The following is a 19,778-nucleotide window of genomic DNA, read 5'->3' on the forward strand; positions in this document are numbered from 1 at the left end:
TACCATCATTCCCTGCACTTAACGTCTCCACTTTCTAATTCATTATATAATTGGTGACTCGCGCACAGATGTCCCATTTGTGTCACTGAGGACAGAAGTCCGTGAAGGAAGGAGATGTGGCCACATCTCAAGGCATTTATTTCACATAACATGACTCACTTTAATTTTTTTAGTCCCTGAAAATTCACTTTAAAGAATCCATTACCAGGACTTCCCTCGTGGCGCAGTGGTTAAGAATCCGCCTGCCAATGCAGGGGACAGGGGTTCGATCCCTGGTCTGGGAAGATCCCACATGCAGCAGAGCAACTAAGCCCAAGCGCCACAGCTACTGAGCCTGCGCTCTAGAGCCCGCGAGCCACAACTACTGAAGCCTGAGTGCCTAGAGCCGGTACCCCACAACAAGAGAAGCCACTGCAAGGAGAAGCCCGAGCACCTCAACGAAGAGTAGCCCCTAGAGGGGTGGGATAGGGAGGGTGGGAGGGAGACGCAAGAGGGAGGGGATATGGGGATATATGTATGCATATAGCTGATCCACTTCAAACACAACATTGTAATACTCCAGTAAAGATGTTAAAAAAAAAAAAAAGAGTAGCCCCCGCCGCAACTAGAGAAAGCCTGCGCTCAGCAATGTGAGACCCAACACAGCCTAAATAAAATAAATAATTAATTTTAAAAAATCCATTACCTTGAGCATGCGGATTTCTCGAAGGGCGATTTTCTTTATGACAGGGTCATCTTCTGATTCCAGAAACCTCTTGATGGCCACAATCTGACCCGTGTCCCTGTTTCTGCATTTGAAAACAACTCCATAGGAACCTTCGCCAATTTTCCCAATTTTTTCATATTTCTCCATCACAGAAGAATAAATCTTCTTTAAACGGATCTTCACATAGTTTGAAAATGTCGCTTATAAAATCTTGGCATGAACACACTGCACTAGAGCTTCACTCAACGATGGGTCTTTGTCAAGGACCTAGAACAGAAGACGGCACTCGTTACAGAATTAGGAACCGACCCATTCCCTTAAAGCCTCGCCCCTCAGCCGTGGCCACTTGATCAAGTGTGACAGCTTGGAGTCAGCTGCCTTTGGTAAGTCAAGTTTAATTGTCTGTTATATACCCTGCAAGTTAAAATGTAACCCGTCATCCTAAAACGAACTGAGTTGTAAGACAATCTATCTTTTTAATGGTAAGTTCATCCGATCTAAGACACATGAGCTGGCTGGAGGACCGGGAAGGGTAAGGGCTTCCCCGGTTCTAATATCAGGTTTCATTTCCCTTCGGCAAGAAGACACCGCCCGGCTCCCCGCGCGGCCGACGGCGGCGAGGCCCCGCCGGAGGGGAGAACCCTGCGAGGCGCTCTCCTCGCGCCCCGCGCCCCGCGCCTCCTGAGGCGGGCCCGGAGCTCTGTGGGAAGCAGGGCCGCGCCATCCCGCCGCTGGGCGGGGCCACCTCTCCCGCCCCACCGCTGCTGCGCGGCCGCGGGGAAACCCGCCAGCGCCGCCCCGGCTTGCCACCCGCGCCCCAGCCCCCGCCGCGCAGCCTCGAGCGGCGCCACGTGGCGGCCCGGCCCGCGCCTCCCTCCCCGCCCAAGACTCACGGCGCCGCAGCTGTCGGGCCGGCCTAGCTCCTGCCTCGCCGGCTCCTGCCTCGCCGACTCCCGCCTCGCCGACTCCCGCCCAGCTCGGTCGCGGCCGGCCGGCCCGCGATCCCTATGGGAACCGGCCCCCGCTCCGGCCTGGCCAGGGCGGGGCCGCAGCGCCCCGGCTTCCCTCCCGGACCCGGCCGCCGTCCTTGCTGCAGCGAAAGGCCCTGGTGGGCTGCCTCGGAGCCCGAGAGAAGCTGTTCTGGACGTGGGCCCGGGTTCCTGCACGTCCCTCTGCCGGGGAGAGGAGGCCTGCAAGATTGCAAACTCCAGCAGGTCGTGGAAAACGCAGCTCTGGCAGAGCCTGCCGGGAAGACGCCTGCGCTAGGAGCCCCTCACCCTACGCAGCCTGTACCACACCGTGTGATAACTGTGATTACTCCCCTGTATTCTCCGCAGGGGAATGCCTTGAGGGCAGCTTCTGTGTCTCTCCTGGTCAGTGCTGTAGCAGCCAGTAATGAATGAATGAATGAGAGAAAGGTGGAGAGGAAAAGAGGAAGTATGATGACGGTACGATGACTGAAATTGGTTAGAGTCTGCACGTACCCCCACTAGCTTGGGAGTTGGGGTGGGGTGGGGCAGTGCTTGACCATTGACTTCCACTAGAGCTGGGCTTATAATGTGGGAGATGGAGGCTTACAGAGCCTGCCCTATCTTACGTTCCTTATTTACATCCTTCTCCCGACTGGCTCCTACTCGCTCAGGTCGGAGCACAATGGTGGAAAATTAACGGACTTGGAGAAAATCACGAAATAGGGTAATTCGCCACTGGGCAGATTGCCTCAGTACTTTATCATCTATCCCATTCCATATGCCCAGCATTGATTTGGGTATTGCCTGGAAGCAATAGCTGAGGAGAGAACATTTGCATACTGCCTACGAAACGGGGACCAATCCTGTGCCAAGCAGCATGCCACTAAATGTAAATCAGGATAGGGTTCAGGAAGGAGCTGGAGCTGGGAGGAGAGAGATTGGTGGCTGCCTTGAAAATGGAGTGGCATATAGATGGGGTCCAGGGATGGGCTGGAGGTGAACCTCCCACAAATGGTTTGCAAATGGCGACCATTGATGTGTTTTCTGTCTCTATAGTTATGCCTCTTCCAGTATGTCATATAAATGGAATTATACATTATGTAGCCTTTTGAGGCTAATCTTCTTTCACTTAGTATTAATATATTTGAGATTCATCCATATTGTTGCATTTATCAGTAGTTCATTCCTTTTTATTACTGAGTACTATTCCATTGTATGGATATTGTTTATCCACTCCCAGTTGAAGAATATTTGAGTTGTTTCCAGTTTTGGTGATTATAAACCAAGCCACTGTAAATATTCATGAATGGTCTTTTGTGTGAACATATGTTTTCATTTCTCTTGGGAAAAAAATACCTAGGAGGAGTACTGCTAGGTCATATATTAAGTATGTGTTACTGTAAGTGACTGCCAAAATGTTTTCCGAAGTGACTCTACCATTTTACATTCCTGCCAGCAATGTTCCAATTTCTGCATCTTTGCCAACACTTGGTGTTCAGTTCTTTTGACTCAGTCATTCTAAAAGGTGGGTAATGGTCTCTTGTGGTTTTAATTTGCATTTCCCTAATGACTAACATTGAGCAGTTTTTCATATGCTGATTTGCAATCTGGATGTTTCCTTACAAGTTCTAGAAGGTTTTTGTAAATTCCTTGAGGTTTTCTATGTAGACAATCATGTCATCTACAAATGGGGACCATTTTAGTTTTTCCTAACTGGTATGCCTTTCCTTTCTTTTTCTTGCCTTATTGCACTTCGTATGTCCGTCCTCCAGTGTAATATCAAATAGGAGTGGTGAGAGCAGATATCCTTATTACTGATCTTAGGAGGAAAACATTCAGTCTTGCACCACTAGGTATCCTGCACTAACTAGATTTCTTTGTAGAGGTTGTGGTAGGCAGTCTCTAAGATGGCCCTTAATGATCCCTGCCTCATGGTATTCATGCCCTTGTATACTCCCCTTGTATATTCAGTGTAGGCTTGACCTAGTGACTTGCTTCTAAGGAATAAAATATGTTTAAAGTAATGGAATATTACTTTTGAGATTAGGTTACAAAGAGACTGTGATTTCTGCCTTGAGTACTCTCTTGTGCTCTCTTGCTCACTGCCTCTGAGGGAATCCAGATGCCATGTTGTGAGCTGCCCTATGGCAAGGAATTGAGGCGACCAACAGCCAAGAAGAACGTAGTCACTCAATGCAGTATTCTGTGAGGAACTGAATGCTGCCAACAATCTTGTGAATGAGCTTGGAAGTGGATCTCCCTACCACCACCCCTGCTCCTGCTCCAGTGAGTCTCCAGATGAGGTCGTAGCCCCAGCTGACAACATAAGTTCACTTTTGTGAGAGACCTTGATTCGGAGGCACCTAGCTAAGTCATACCTAGATTCCCAGCCTCCAGAGACTGTGAGATAATCATTGTTCGACATTTATGCTTTGGGGCTATTACACAGCAATATAGAACGAACACAGAAGCTGTTTATTAGATTGAGAACATTCTTTTTTTTAATATTTATTTATTTTATCTATTTTTTGACTGCATCGGGTCTTAGTTGTGGCATGCAGGATCTTCCCTGAGGCGTGCAGGATGCTTCGTTGTGGCGCGGGCTCTTCGTTGTGGCACGCAGCCTTCTCTCTAGTTGTGGTGTGCAGGTTTTCTCTCTCTAGTTGTGGCACGCAGGCTCCAGGGCGCATGGGCTCTGTAGTTGCGGTGTGCAGGCTCCTGAGCGTGTGGGCTCTGTAGTTTGAGGCACGTGGGCTCTCTCATTGAGGCGTGAGAGCTCAGTAGTTGTGGTGCATGGGCTTAGCTGCCCCGCAGCATGTGGGATCTTACTTCCCCAACCAGGGATCGAACCCGTGTCCCCTACATTGGAAGGCAGGTTCTTTACCACTGGACCACCAGGGAAGTCCAGAGAAAGTTCTTTTTTTTTTTTTTTTTTTTTTTTGCGGTACACGGGCCTCTCACTGTCGTGGCCTCTCCCTTTGCGGAGCACAGGCTCCGGACGCGCAGGCTCAGCGGCCATGGCTCACGGGCCCAGCCGCTCCGCGGTACGTGGGATCTTCCCAGACCGGGATGCGAACCCGCTCCCCCTGCATCGGCAGGCGGACTCCCAACCACTGCGCCACCAGGGAAGCCCGAGAAAGTTCTTTTTAATTGCAATTTGCTGAAAGGTGTTTTTTTGTTTTGTTTTGTTTTTAATAATGGATGGTGAATTTTGTCAAATACTTTTCTGCATCTATTGAAATACTGACTTTTCTTGTTTAGTCTGTTGATATAGTGAATTACTGTGATTGATTTTAAAATGTTGAACCAACCTTACATTCCTAGGATAAAACCAGTTTGGTTATGGTGTTCTATCATTTTGATACACTGCTGGAGTTTATTAATAATATTTTATTAAGGATTTTTACATTGTTTCTGAGAGATATTAATAGTTTAATTTTCATGTCTTTGTCTGGTTTGGGTATCAAGGTAATGCTGATCTCATAAAATGAGTTGGCAAGTGTTTCCTTCTCCTTTATCTTCTGGAGAAGTTTATATTAAATTGGTATTATTTATTCCTTAAATGTTTGGTAAAATCTGCCAGTAGAGCCATCTGGAATTTTCATTGTTGAAATGTTTTTAATTACAAATTCTACTTCTTTATTATATAAAATATAGGACTATTCAGGGTATCTATTTCTTCTTGAGTGAGATTTGGTAGTTTGTGTCTTTCAAGAAATTTATCTATTTCATCTAGATATTTGAACTTATGGGCATAAAATTGTTCATATATAATAGTATTACATTATTATCCTTTGTATAGTAGTGTACTCTCTGTCATTTTTGATGTTAGTAATTTTGGGGGGGTTTTCCTTCTTTTTCCTGATCAGTTTGACTAAGGCTTACCAATTTTGTTGATTTTTTAAAAGAAAGAGCTTTTGACTTAATTGATTTACTCTGTGGTTTTTCAATTTCACTGATTTCATCTCTTTATTATTTTCTTCCTTCGCCTTGCTTTGCTTTTAGCTGCTTTTTCTAGTTTTTTAAGATGAAAGCTTAAACCATTAATTTTATTATTATTATTTTTTAAATATATATTTATTTGGCTGTGCCAGGTCTTAGTTGCAGCATGCGGGATCTTCATAGCCACGTGTGGGACCTTCATGCGACATGCAAGATCTTTAGTTGTGGCACGCGGTTTCTTTTAGTTGCGGTATGCAGACTCTTAGTTGTGGCAGGCGGGGTCTAGTTCCCTGACCAGGGATCGAACCCAGGCCCCCTGCATTGGGAGCGTGGTGCCTTAACCACTGGACCACCAGGGAAGTCCCAGAGATCATTAATTTTAGATCTTTCTTCTTTGCTAATATAAGCCTTTAATGCCATAAAATTTCTTCTAAGCATGACTTTAAATGCATCCCAGACATCTTGATATATTGTACTTTCATTTTCATTCTGCTCAGAATATTTTATAATTTCCTTCATGACTTCCTATTTGAACCATGGGCTATTCTGAACTGTGCATTTTTAATTTCCAACTTTTTTTAAAAGAGATTTTCCAGATATCTTTGTTATCAATTTCTAGTTTAATTCCACTGCTTTCAGAGAAATCCCTTTGTGTGATTTAATTTCTTTCAAACGTGTTGAGGTTTGTTTTATGGCCCAGGGTATGGTCTATGTTGGTGAATGTTTCTCTTTGACAATTTGAAAATTTATTTGTAAATGAGGTAGGAAAGTCAATATGAATTTCTCCAGAGCTACCTTGTCTGAAGTTCATTCCAGGTTAAAGTTAGTCTGGAAAACCAACTTCATGGACTTCACAGGCTTCAGTACCCAAGCAGCCTGGAGCTGTGCCAAGCCCAATAGGGAAGCAGGGAGCAAATGCACAGTCATTTAAGCGTAACTAAGCAATGAGCCAGAGAGCTGGTGGCACCTGCAGCTGTACCAGTCATTGTATTTGGAGGAAGTTGGAGCAAAATATGAGAGAACAACTTTGAAAGGGAGACAAACAGTTGACGTCACCACTTGGCCCCAAACAGAGAGAATGCTATGGCCTCTACACTGTCAAACTGCAGTCAGCCCTTTCAGCTGGCATGACTGGAACTGGATTTGATATCAAAGAATTGTAACTCCCAGAAAGCAGAGTTCCTGGGAGGGTGAGAAATGGTCTGATATGTGGGTTCTTTTTCTCAAGCAAGCGCAAAGAACAGTGAAACAACATTATGGTTTTCTACTTGGAGCGATTTTGATTTGCACCTCTGCATAATTAGAGAGAATACTTCAGTGCCCCTGGATAACACAAACAGCACTGTGGTATTTTAATCATTTAAGAAAGCAATAAACATTCAGTAGAGTAATACATGGTAAGAGAAAGAGCCTGGGATTTGGAGTCAGAAGACCGGCACTTCTACCTTCTTACTGGTGTTTGATTTTGTGCAAGATAGTGACTATTGGCCAACCAACAACAGCAGTAATTATTTAACTAGTACTTACTTCGTGGCAGGCGTTAAGCTAAGAATATTTTATGTATGAGCCTTACAACAACCCTAGGAGATGGGCATCAATATTATCCTGGGTTTCAGATGAGGAAAGTGAGTTTTAGAATGGATAAGTCACGTGTCTAAGGACACAAAACTAGTGAGTTGTGAAGTGGGGACAGGAATGAAGGCAGTCTGACTACAGAGCCTGTGCTCCTAGCCTGTTTGCTAGTACTACCTAACACAGTAGAAGTGGTTGTCAGGATTCTTGAGTTAATGTATAGGACACTGGGAGTTGACCCAAAGTACATATCACACGCAATGTAGTACCCTCCTTTTTTTAAGTTGCCAGGAAGGTAAGTCTTGTCATTACGCTTCCTTATCACAGTGGCTCAGCAAATTCCTCTGTGTGCAGTTCCCAACTCTGAAGAGCAAACTTCCGTGAGGCTGGGCAGAATCCTGAGGCCTCATCTGAGTGCTGAAACCAGGGCAATGGTTCAAGCTTCCCCGCCACCCCCAATTATGCTTCCTGTAAGGAAAAGTGAGCTTAGTCACTGTGATCTTAAAATGACGCTATATAGCCTCTTGAGGAAATACTTGAATTTACTTTCTCTGCTTTAAGTGGATTTAGAAATTGTTTCCAGGGCACATACAGAAAAGAGTTTGTAACTACCCTTTAGGGGTACTTATGTTTCAGGCTCAATATCTATATTATCTCTAATCTTTATAACAATCTTATGTGGTTGGATTTGTTAACTGGTCGGCATTATTAACTACCCCATCTTACTAAAGAAGAAGCTGAGGCTCTGAGAGGTTGGTCCCCATAGTCAAGGCCACCCAGCTATCCAGGGCCGACAGCAGGTTTCAAACCCGACTCCACCTGTTTCCAAAGCCCATGTTCTAGTGGCGAATGGAGTTACAACAACTAAGAACACCTTGTGAACAACCTAAAGAGAAGCCAAGTGTCAGCCAGGTTCTTCCTGACCAGCCACTGCTTAAATGTCACAAAACCAGGTGTGTGTAAATAACTTTCTCCCTTATCTGGAGATAGTAAAGGTGAATCAGTGTAAATACTGGAAAGTCAATTTAAATAAAAGCCTATCATCCTTGACTTTCTATGTGGACCCAACCAACAACAGAATAAAGTGTTTTCATCCCTAATCACCATAACCTTAGTTATTTTGTGTGTATTTTTCCCTTTAGGTACTCATTGCATTTTATATATGATAAGCCATTCTTTTAAAGCACCTCTTCTTCTAAAAGCTTTCTTTGTTTCTGAGTCTACCTTTAACAACGTCAATATTTTTGTAGCATCTTCAGATTTTAAAACAACCACCCGGTACTTTTGCCAATGAACCCAAATACTGTGAGAGCTCAGCAAGATTAACACGAAACCCCGGAGGGTTTATGTGGTTGGCCCTGGGCCACCAGTGTGTGAGACAATGTATACGGTGATCCTTCTTCAGGAGACAAGTCTCCAGATCTCATGGTGTACATCTCTGCCACTCTGGACAGATGATTGCTAACCACACTTAATTGTAGACAGTCTATGTACATTTCTGGGCTTGTATGATTTTTGAATCATTACATTCTAGGGAAAAGGTAAATGTCAAAAAAAATTTATGAGACAATAAATAAGAAAGAATATAAATTACTTTGTGAACTTCAGCTTCAACCCATGGCACAGAAATAGCTGTTTGGAAAGCAGACTTCTGCTGGGTGCTGACCTGAGTCAGACACCACGCTGGGCTCTGGAGGCTGAGAAGAGACTTTCCGGAGACCAAGCACTGTAGCATCGTGCACAGCCCGCTCTCCTGCCTCCCCTCCCAGCGAGTATCTTCCCTGGAGGAAGCGAGATAGACCTTGGAGGGCTGGAATTCACATTGTACTTTTTGCTTCTCAAAACACTTCACCAGGTTCTGTGAAGGAGAGAGGGCACATTTGGCATTTGAGGAAACAGCTACCAAAAATCTAAATGACTTTTTAGGAGTCAAGAAACCAAATTTTGTAGATTAATCCTTTGTCAGCATGGACATATATACACTACCAAATGTAAACTAGATAGCTAGTGGGAAGCAGCCGCATAGCACAGGGAGATCAGCTCAGTGCTTTGTGACCACCTAGAGGGGTGGGATAGGGAGGGTGGGAGGGAGGCTCAAGAGGGAGGGGATATGGGGATATATGTATATGTATAGCTGATTCACTTTGTTATAAAGCAGAAACTAACACACCATTGTAAAGCAATTATACTCCAATAAAGATGTAAAAAAAATTTTTGTTCTAGGCAACAAACAGGGCTAGAACCTGTCTCAATTCTGAGTTGTATTCTTTCCACCTGTTGTACCACACTGTGGCTTTAAATTAAATAGCTCTAATTACATGGTTAAAGAAGTGTAAATCTGCCTTAAGAAAACCCAGTATCAAAACAAATATTCACGTGTGTGACAAGGTGGAGGAGGAGGGTAGGAAGTAGAAATCATTTGCATTTTAAAAATATTCTTTACTTAAAGAATAAAGAATATTTTTGGTACCCTAGATACATTTCCCATTGAATTTTTAGGCGTCCATTGATCCAAAAGATCTAAATAGTTTCATAAAGTCATCTTTAAGCTGCATGCATGCCAAGGATTAAATGAAGATCATAGTTACCACCACATGGGGAAATCCTGTTCTTGTAAATAGCTTTCATAAGAATGGCTCATTGTCAAATATTAGTAGTGAGATATTATTGTGAAGCATCTAAACTGGATCCACATGTAGGTCTCTGTAAAAAATATGAATTTAAACAATATTCCTGCTAAATGATAAGAAATCCTTCACCAGCAACATATTTCTTTTTCTACAATATCATCTCACCTGAGGTTCCCATTAAGAGGATGAACTCTGGAGCCAGACTGCCTGGGATCAAATCCAGCTCTGCTATGAACCATCTGTGAGGCAAGTTACTCAACTTCCTTAGGCTTCATTTGTTTCATCTGCAACCTAGAAATTAGCTACCTCTTAAAGTTGTGAACATAAATGAGTGCTGTAATCATGTTAGCTTTAATTGTTATTATTGTTATGATACTAATCATCTCTGTATACTGTTCTCTTTTTAGGTGGGAATTTCATTTACACTAAAATGTATTCAATACTTTACTGACAACATATGTAAATTTATAGATTCACTTAACACCTATCAATCAAGGAAAAACATCTTTTTCGTCACTCAGAGAACTAAGAAACACTCCCAGGGGTTTCTACTCAGGAAGCCAGCACTTTCCACTGGCAGAGCACACTCTTCCCACCACATCATGCTGCCCATGGGATGATCTCTAAGAAAGGAGACAGCATGTGATGGAGGACGAACCAGACCTGGGTTCATCTCTGGGTTCTATGCTTTTTTGGTTGTGTGAAACCAGGAAAATTACTTCGTGTATTGGTCTGGGAGTTTTTTGTTTTTGTTTTTTTTTTAAAGAATTAACCTTTCTAGGGACTTCCCTGGTGGCTCAGTGGTTAAAAATCCGCCTGCCAATGCAGGGGACACGGGTTCAAGCCCTGGTCCGGGAAGATCACACATGCCACGGAGCAACTAAGCCCGTGCGCCACAACTACTGAGCCTGTGCTCCAGAGCCCGCGAGCCACAACTACTGAGCCTGTGTGCCACAACTACTGAAGCCCACGCACCTAGAGCCAGTGCTCCGCAACAAGAGAAGCCACTGCAATGAGAAGCCTGCGCACCGCAACAAAGAGTAGCCCCCACTCGCCACAGCTAGGGAAAGCCCACGCACAGCAACGAAGACCCAAAGCAGCCAAAAATAATTAATTAATGTTTAAAAGAGTTTAAAAAAAATTAACCTTTCTAATTTGAGATAATTCTAGATTCACATAGAGATCTCAAAAACTTTTTTCCCCAGTTTCCTCCAATGATAACATTTTGCAAAACTATAGTACAGTATCACAACTGGGTATTCACATTGATAAAGTCAAGCTACAGAACAGTTTTATCACTACAAGTATCCCTCATGTTGCCCTTTCCTCCATCGCTGACACCTGTTTGTGAATAAATTTTTCTGTGGGCATATGTGTTCATTTCTTTTGGGTAAATACTGAGAATTGGAACGGCTGGATTGTATGGTAAATGTATGTTTAAGTTTCTGAGGTACTGCCATATGGTTTTTCAAAATGGCCGTACCATTTGGCATTCCCATCAGAAATAAGTGAGAGTTCCAGTTGCTCCAGACTCATGCAAGCACTTGGTACTGCCAACGTTTTTAAAAAAATTGTAGTAAAATTCACACAACACACCATCTTAACCAGTTTAAAGTGGACAGTTCAGTGGTACTAAGTGCTTTCACATTGTTGTGCAACCATCATCACCATATATCTCAGAACACTCTTCATCTTGCAAATGTACACTCTGTACCCATTAAAGAATAATTTCCCCTTTCCACCCACAGCCTCTGGCCACCACCCTTCTACTTTCTGTCTCTGTGATTTTGACTACTCTATGTACCTTTCATATTTTAGCTACTGTGTATAACACTACTATGAACATGGGTGCACAAATATCTCTTCAGGACTCTGCTTTCAGTCTTTCTGGTACATACCCAGAAGCGGGATTGCTGGGTCATATGGTAATTATATTTTTAATTTTTTGAAGAACCACCATACTGTTTTTCACAGCAACTATACCATTTTACATTCCTACCAACAGTGCACAGGGTTCCTATTTTCCCACATCCTTGCCAACATTTGTTTTCCTTCCCTGCCCTCCCTTCCTCTCCCTTCCCTTCCTCCCCCCTCTTTCTTTCATAGTAGTCATCCTAATGGGACTGAGGTGATACCCCATCGTGGTTTTGATTTGGGAACTGGGATCTTACTTGCCAACCACAGAAGCCGCTAGTTCCTTAAACTAGCTAGTTTAAGGATTTATTAAGGGATATTAAATAGTTTGGAGAATCTCTGGGAGAGTCAGAGTCAGATCTGGAGCCTACGCAGCCAGAAACAATACCAAAACCGCTATGCGGGATTGCCTCAGCCAGACCTCAGTGCTGCTGCCACTGGTGCTGTAGCTGAGTGGACACTACACACAAGACTCTCCACCATTCCTGCCACTGAAGACCGGACTCCTCGTCACCATCCAAGCCAGAAAAACTGGAGTCAACACAGCACCTGCTTCCTCATGCTGCTCTTTTTTCGACTGAGACTTGTGTGAGTACTCCTGCCTGGGAGAGCCTGCACTCTAGCTGCCAAGGTGCTGAGCAAGAGAGTTTGGGCTTCTGCCTTGGGGAGTCCAGATTCACAATGTGGGAAATTACTGTGATGTAGGAAGGGTTTTCAAAGACAGTCACAAAGCATGAGAAATACCTACTGTACTTTTCTACCCTTTTCTAAATATATAACTTTTTATATTATAAAATTTTATGAGTATATACATTTATAAATATGAATAGGGTGATAATAGCTACCTCACTGACTTGTTTTAAAGATGAAATGAAATCCCACATGTAAAGTTTGTAACACAGTTTCTGGCACATTGCAGATGCCAATGACGTTATCCTTGTTTCTCTCAATAAAATGTAAGCTGTGAGTTACTTCCTGTGTGACATAAGGCTGTTTTGTAGGCAGCTGTATGATACAATTTTAGGAACCTCCAAAGAGCTCTATGACACCCCCCCCCACCAATATCCTATGGAACATAAAGTTCCACATTATTAATTTAGCTTAAGTTCTGATCTTGAAAGAAGCCAAATACCTGAAAAAGGAGTGCTAGTTTAGGCTATAAATGTCATATTAATACAAGGCTACATTATATGTTAGAAAGAGCACTCTTTTGGCCATTAAGAGGTCTAAGTTCAAATTCCATCTCCTTATAACTAACTGTACAATTCTGAGCAGTTGATTACCCTCTCTGGGCCTCTCTCCTCTGCTAAAACGAGGGTGAGGTACTGAATCACCATCTAGCTCTGTTGTATCATGCTGCCATAAATGGAGGCTCTTGAGAGCAGGTTTTTGATTTGGAGCAGACAGGAGAAAGCAGGAATGCCCTGGTCCCTTGAAGGAGTGTAAAAGGATTCTTGGGGAAGAAAAGGACACCAAAGGACAGCAAAGTGATGGAGATAGGGGTGCTGTTTCCTGTACCAGAAGGGCTGTGATAAGCTGAGACTCAGTAAAAACATTACAGAATAAGTGGCAGAAAAGTTAAGATTTTGCGGATTACTGAAATATCTTGAAATTCTCTCTTGGGAAATAGTCATAGAAATAGAAAGTTATTGAGTAACCATTTCCTGTAACATACTGTAGATACAAAGTTAACATACAGTCCTTGTTCTCAGGGATTAATTCCAGAGGGAATTAATTAGGATATATTATAATTAGAATTAATTAGAAATATAATTAGAATACAGTGTGGCAAGTCAATAGAAGCAAGTACAGAGTGTGGTATTATATTATTTTAAGTTATCTGCATTTTGGAGAGTTATGTATGGAAATGCCAACAATTACAAAAATTTTTCTGGGGAATTCCCTGGCGGTCCAGTGGCTAGGACTCCGCGCTTCCACTGCAGGGGGCACAGGTTTGATCCCTGGTTGGGGAACTAAGATCCTGCATGCAGTGCGGCACAGCCAAAAAATAAATTTTTTTTCTGCAAGGTTTCTGTGGTTTCGTTCCCATCATTGCTATCTTAATATCAAGTAGAGACAGTTTGATAAAGGGGAGTACATATGTGTTAATCTAACACACACACACACACACACACACAAACACTGTTTCAAGTTGGGAAGACAAGATTTAGCTTTTAATATAATGGGAACCATAATATGTTCGATAAATATTGACTGTTGAGATGACATTGGCAAAGCATTCTTCAACTCGTCTCAGGAAGGAAAGTGAAACCGACTTTAAGACCCAGGTCTAATGCCACATTGTATAAAACTTCCTACCAGATCTTCCAGCTGGAAACAATCTCCACTACACTGCCAGTCTGCCCAATTTTAGAGCTATTTTGTCTATGTCCATCTCAAATTAAACTTTTGTGCTGAGCACTGACTTTGTTTTACTCATGTTCACATCTCTCCAAGTCTGTGGTTCACTGCCATACCCTTAGTAGGGGATTGATATGAATATGCTGAATTAAACTGAATGTTGGAAGGCTTTCTCAAAGGATATGCCATATGCTAGAAATTAGAATCCATGTGCATTTTCAAAGGCTGAGAGCAGTTTAAGCCTATCATCCGAATTTACAGGAACCACAATGAAAAAGTAGACTGAGTCACTGTATTTTGGCTAATCAGAGTGGATTAGATAATATTTCATCAGTTGTAAGGTATATTTCATCAATTGTAAGATATATTTCAAGACTATTAATTTATTGTTGCTTTACCACATACTGAAAATTTCTAACTTGCTCTGCTAAAACTTAGTGGTATAGAAGTACAGAGAATTATGTGGAAATATAAAGAAAAAGTAATTTGCAGAGAATTATTTAGATATTAATTGCCAATAAATATCATACGAGTCTTCCCTTATGAAGTCTTACTAGAAAGCTGGTTAGATAAAGGGCCTCAGTGAAATGGATGTAAAGCAATTATACCTATATTTAGTGTCTTTAAAATTCCAACTTTACTGATATAAGAAAATAAGTTGCTGGGACTTCCCTGGTGGCGCAGTAGTTAAGAATCCTCCTGCCAATGCAGGTAACACAGGTTTGATCCCTGGTCCTGGAAGGTCCCACATGCCACGGAGCAACTAAGGCCATGCACCACAACTACTGAGCCCACGTGCCACAACTAGTGAAGCCCGCGCATCTAGAGCCCGTGCTCCGCGACAAGAGAAGCTGCTGCAGTGAGAAACCTGTGCACCGCAACGAAGAGTAGCCCCTGCTCGCCGTAACTAGAGAAAGCCTACGTGCAGCAACGAAGACCCAATGCAGCCAAAAAACAAATAAATTTATTTTTAAAATAATTGCTAAGGGAATGTGACACAGATGTAATAGGTGACATTCTTGCCATTTGCATTTAGATGGCACGTTAGTCCCTCTTTTGAGGATCATATTTAAAGTGATCCCTACATAACAATCTAGGTCAAACAATACCCCTAAGTATATTATTTGCCTATTTAATGTCTTTCAGCTCCAAATTAACCCTTTTATATTCTGTTCTGTTATACCGGGGCTAGAAGTCTGCAAACTGTATCTTCCAGAATCCATTCCAGTTAGGGTGGACCAACTGGAGACATTAGGACAATGGATAGCAGAGGAAGAGAAAAAAGCTTCCTGCCTGTTTCTTGCTATTCCTTAACTCCAGCTTTTTAGCCCTTCCAGAACCAGGCTTATCACACACCTTCAGAGGAACCAGCGGCAGCTCCTCTCCTCAAGGTCTGAGCCCCAACTTCATGGGATCTTTCCTCTGAGCGCCTGATGAGCTGTGGCAGCCAGGCAGCAGACCCTTCCTGGGGCCGGAGCTCTAATATGGTGGGTCTTCTCTGAGCCCCCAGGTTCTGGTGATCCCATACTCTACCCTTCTGTTCCTCCAACCCTATTGCTGGTAACTGCTTCCTGCAGTTGTTCTGAGTTGTCTTAATGTCTTATTTTTGCTCTTTCAGTCCTCCAACATCTGTAACAATCCCCTATATTCTTTTGATTCTCCTCTAGTAAAATACCTACTATGGTTTTCTGTTTTGTTGCCTAGACCCTGACTGACCCTAGATTCTGAGCCTAGGTACCTAGGCTCAATGGTTTTAAATAATTGGTTGCCTAGACCCTGAGCCTGGATACCTAGGCTCAACATTCTAAAATCATTCACCCACACGACTTTCCTAACTTTCAGAAAACTGGCAGGTTCTTGTAATGTATCTGCGTTTTGCATGAGCTAGACTCTAAGAGGCAACAAAAGTTTTTCTTAGAGTTACACCCATGAACAAGTTACACCACTGAACGAGTTACTCCATTACTGATTCACAATGTTCATTCTATTGTAGTTTGATTCAACGAGCATTTACTATTCACCGATGATGTGTCAGGAAGTGTTAGGTGCTGGGGATGCAAATGTGTCATTGCTCTTACCCTTAAGAGAGAACAGAAATACCTATCTATTATTTAGCAATGGGAGCTTTAATCAAGGATGCACAAGAGGTGTGGGATCCTCGAGGAGACTTTGGAACTGGGCTTTAAGGAATTTAAGTGGACATTGGTATCCAGTGTGGGTTTTCAGAAACCATAAACTGAGAAATATATATTTGAAAGCTTGATAGAGTCAGTGCTTTATATGGAGCATTTAAAGGTCAAATAAATGGCTGAGATGCCCAGGCAGGTGCTCAATCCAGATCACAGGATTCTCTGTGTCCTCTAGTTATCGCAAGATAATCACACTGAAGTAACTAATCCAGGAAGATTTAGATTTGAGAAACATGACCAGGATGAAGTCATATACCCAAAATTAAATGTCATATTTAGAACGTGTTAAATCTTACACTTACCACAATTACCGAGGAAAGAACTTGTGGTTGAAGATCATAGTGATTTAGTGAACCACTTCACTCACACTTCGTGAATGGGTTTGTTTTTTTAAGCTTCATCAAGTGACGGTTTATAACTATACAGGACATCTGTTTCTTTTATCAGCCCAGCATCCATTTCTCCTTCTTGTCAAAAGCCCAATATCCATTCCTTCTTCTGCTTTGGGTTTCTCAGTGGGACTAGTGTTCAAGGTACTGCACCCTCCGTGACCAAGGAATAACCAAACCCAGGCCAAGCGGATTCTCTTCCCTAGGAACCTGGCTCTTGAGTGAAAGGACACAGTGCAGAAGTCTTTTGGAGTGGGTTCCTTCTGAGGGCCCAAAGGGACTATCCACTGTCTCCTGCTCTTAGGTCTTCTCTGAACCCAGTTTTCAGCTTTTTCTTTAATCCATAACAACCAAAGAACAGCCAAAGAACCCTGATACAGGAGCTTAACTCTCAACTATGTTTATTTCAGATACAATTTCCTCTGCCTGGAATGCCCTTTACTCCCTTCTTTATGTTGCCAAATATTGTTTCCTTTAGAAATATGGATTTGTTTAATGGTTTTCTTAGATATTTGAGCTACACTTGATAGGTCTCCATTTAAGTAGTCATAAAGGGACTGTCTGGCTTCAGACAGATTCATCCCAACTTTCCAAACAACTTAATATGTGAGTGTGACAGCTGTAGATATGCGTCGGTTAGATCTCCCTTCAAGAGAGAACCTGCTGCAAGAAATTAGTTAACCTTCAGAATTCACCTCAGCATTGGCCAAGCTATCCCTGGGCTGCTCCCAGCTAACGACTGAGTTCTTCTGTATGGGTTTGAAAGCTGAGCCATTCCTTTCCAACTCGGGATTCCTTAGTGGACAATCTTTGCTCTGGAGCTCCCCATTGACTGGTCAAGCTGTTCTCAGAGCTGCACTGCAGTCTGAGGCTCTATGCAATCCTCCTTCTTCCCCTTCTCATTTCACATGTGCCAGCTCTGCACTGACAGTCTTCCTGCTTACCCTGTTCACTCTTCCTTTTGCTCTCCACACAGGTTATTTCCCTAAATAAATCTCCTGCACTTCTAATTCCATCTTGATGTTTGCTTCTAGAGAACCCAATCTGTGACAATGACTAACCTCTGGTCTTCTCATTTATAAAGTAGGAACCCTACTGTCTCATAGGATTAATGTGAAAATTAGATAATATTTCTCCCCAGTACAGGTCTTGGCACAGATTCTAATAAATGTTTTTATTGAAGTATCAAAATAAGTACATACAGAAAAATGTGTCAATCATGAGTGTACAGCTTGCTGAGAAGTGAAAATATGTAACATTTCCAGCACCTCTAAAGCATCCCCTCGTGCCCCATCTCAATCTTTATTCCCTCACTCTTCCTCAAAGGTAACCATCATCCTGATTTCTAACACTATAGTTTGCCTGTTCTTGAACTTCATTTAAGTGAAATTATACAGTATACTTTTAATGTCTGAATTCTTACAAAGAACTTAAATTTCTTGAGGATTGAAATCCATGTTGTTGTTGGTAGGAGTTCATTCTTTTTGATGGTACTGTAGTATTTTGAGCTGTGAATATACCACAACTTATTCTTTCTACTCTCGATGGACATTTGGGTTGTTTCCAAGTTTTGGTGACTATGAATAATGCTGCTGTGAACAATCTTATGTGTCTTTTGGTGAACATGTTTTTTAGGGGCAGACCTAGAATTGGAAATGCTGGATTATAAAGTATGTGTATGTTCATCTTTAGTTTTTCAAAGGTATACTGTACCAATTTACACTCCAATGAACAGTATATAAGAGTTCCAGTTGCTCCATACCCCCATCAAAGCTTCATATTTTCCTCCTGTTTCATTTTAGTCATTCTGGGGGAATGTGCAATAGCACTGTATTGTGGATTCATTTTGTAGCAGCATTATTATTTTAATTTGTTTTTCCCTGGTAACTAATGAAGTTAATACCTTTCAAAGTGTTTACTGACCCCTTGGATGTTCTCTTTCTCTGTTTGGTTTTATTGGGGTACATTTTACATACCATAAAATTCTGTCATTTTAGGTCTGTAGATAAATGATTTTTAGCAAGTTTACAGAGTTATGCAACTATCAACACAATCTAATTTTAAAATATTTCCATTACCTCAAAAAGAAACCTCACACCCATTTACAGTCACTCTTCATTCTTAACCCCTACCCCATGCAACCACTAGTCTACTTTCTGTCTCTAGATTCCACCTTTTCTGAACAGTTCATATAAATGGAATCATTACAATATGTGATCTTTTGTGACTGGTTTCTTTCACACTTAACATGTTTTTGAGGTTCATCCACCCTGTAGCATGTATCAGTACTTTATTTTCATTGCTGAATAGTATTCCACTGCATATTCATTTACCAATTGGTAGATATTTGGGTTGCTTCTACCTCTGGTCATTATGAATAATGCTGCTATGGAGACTTACATACAAGACTTTGTGTGGACATGTTTTCTCTTCGGCAGATACATAGGAGTGGAATTGCTGGGTCATATGGTGAATCTATGTTTAACATTTTTAAGAAACTGCCAAACTTTTCCAAAGTGTGCATCATTCCCACTAGCAATGTGCAAGCACCCCAGTTTCTCCACAATCTTAGATATTTGGTTTTATCTTTTTTTTTCATTTTAGTGGGTGTGTAAAGTACAGCATTTTTGTTTTAATTTGCATTTCTCTGATAACCAAGGAAGTGAATACATTCACACGTTTATTGACTACATGGATGTTACCTTTTGCGGAGTGCTTATTCAAAATCCTTTGCCCATTTTTTCATTGGGTTGTCTGCCTTAGTTCTTTATATCTTCTGAGTAGGTCTTTCGTGGATATATGTAATGCAAGCCTCTTTTCCATTTTGTGGCTTGTATTCCCATTCTTGTAAAGGTGTCCTTAGGTGAAAAGAGCAACTTAATTTTAATTAGGTCAATTTTACCAACTTTTTCTTTTATAGTCAAAGTATTAATGTTTTGTTTAGGAAACCTTTTTTTAATTCCAAGTTCATAAAGATATTATGTTTTATTTTAAAAGCATTATAGTTTTATATATTTTATTTATTTAGATTTAGATTTATTTATTTACAATCTATTTGGTATTCATTTTTGAGTGAAGTTGCAGTCAAGCTTCATTTGATTTTC

The 19,778-nt window shown here is 42.0% G+C and overlaps 1 protein-coding gene across 4 annotated transcripts in view; it reads right to left on the minus strand.

Moving 5' to 3' along the window:
• The window catches only part of CDKL1 (cyclin dependent kinase like 1), a gene marked incomplete at both ends in the record, with an annotated part of 62,420 nt that extends 61,567 nt beyond the window's left edge, over window positions 1-853 (minus strand). For all 4 annotated transcript variants that reach the window (XM_079698881.1, XM_079698882.1, XM_079698880.1 and 1 more), the window contains one exon: window positions 686-853. In XM_079698881.1, the coding sequence (XP_079555007.1) occupies window positions 686-853 (168 nt within the window). The remainder of the gene's footprint in view (window positions 1-685) is intronic.
• Between the last annotated feature and the right edge of the window lie 18,925 nt (window positions 854-19,778).

The sequence above is a fragment of the Hyperoodon ampullatus genome (assembly GCF_949752795.1).
Source record: "Hyperoodon ampullatus genome assembly, chromosome: 3".
NCBI classification, from domain to species: domain Eukaryota; kingdom Metazoa; phylum Chordata; class Mammalia; order Artiodactyla; family Ziphiidae; genus Hyperoodon; species Hyperoodon ampullatus.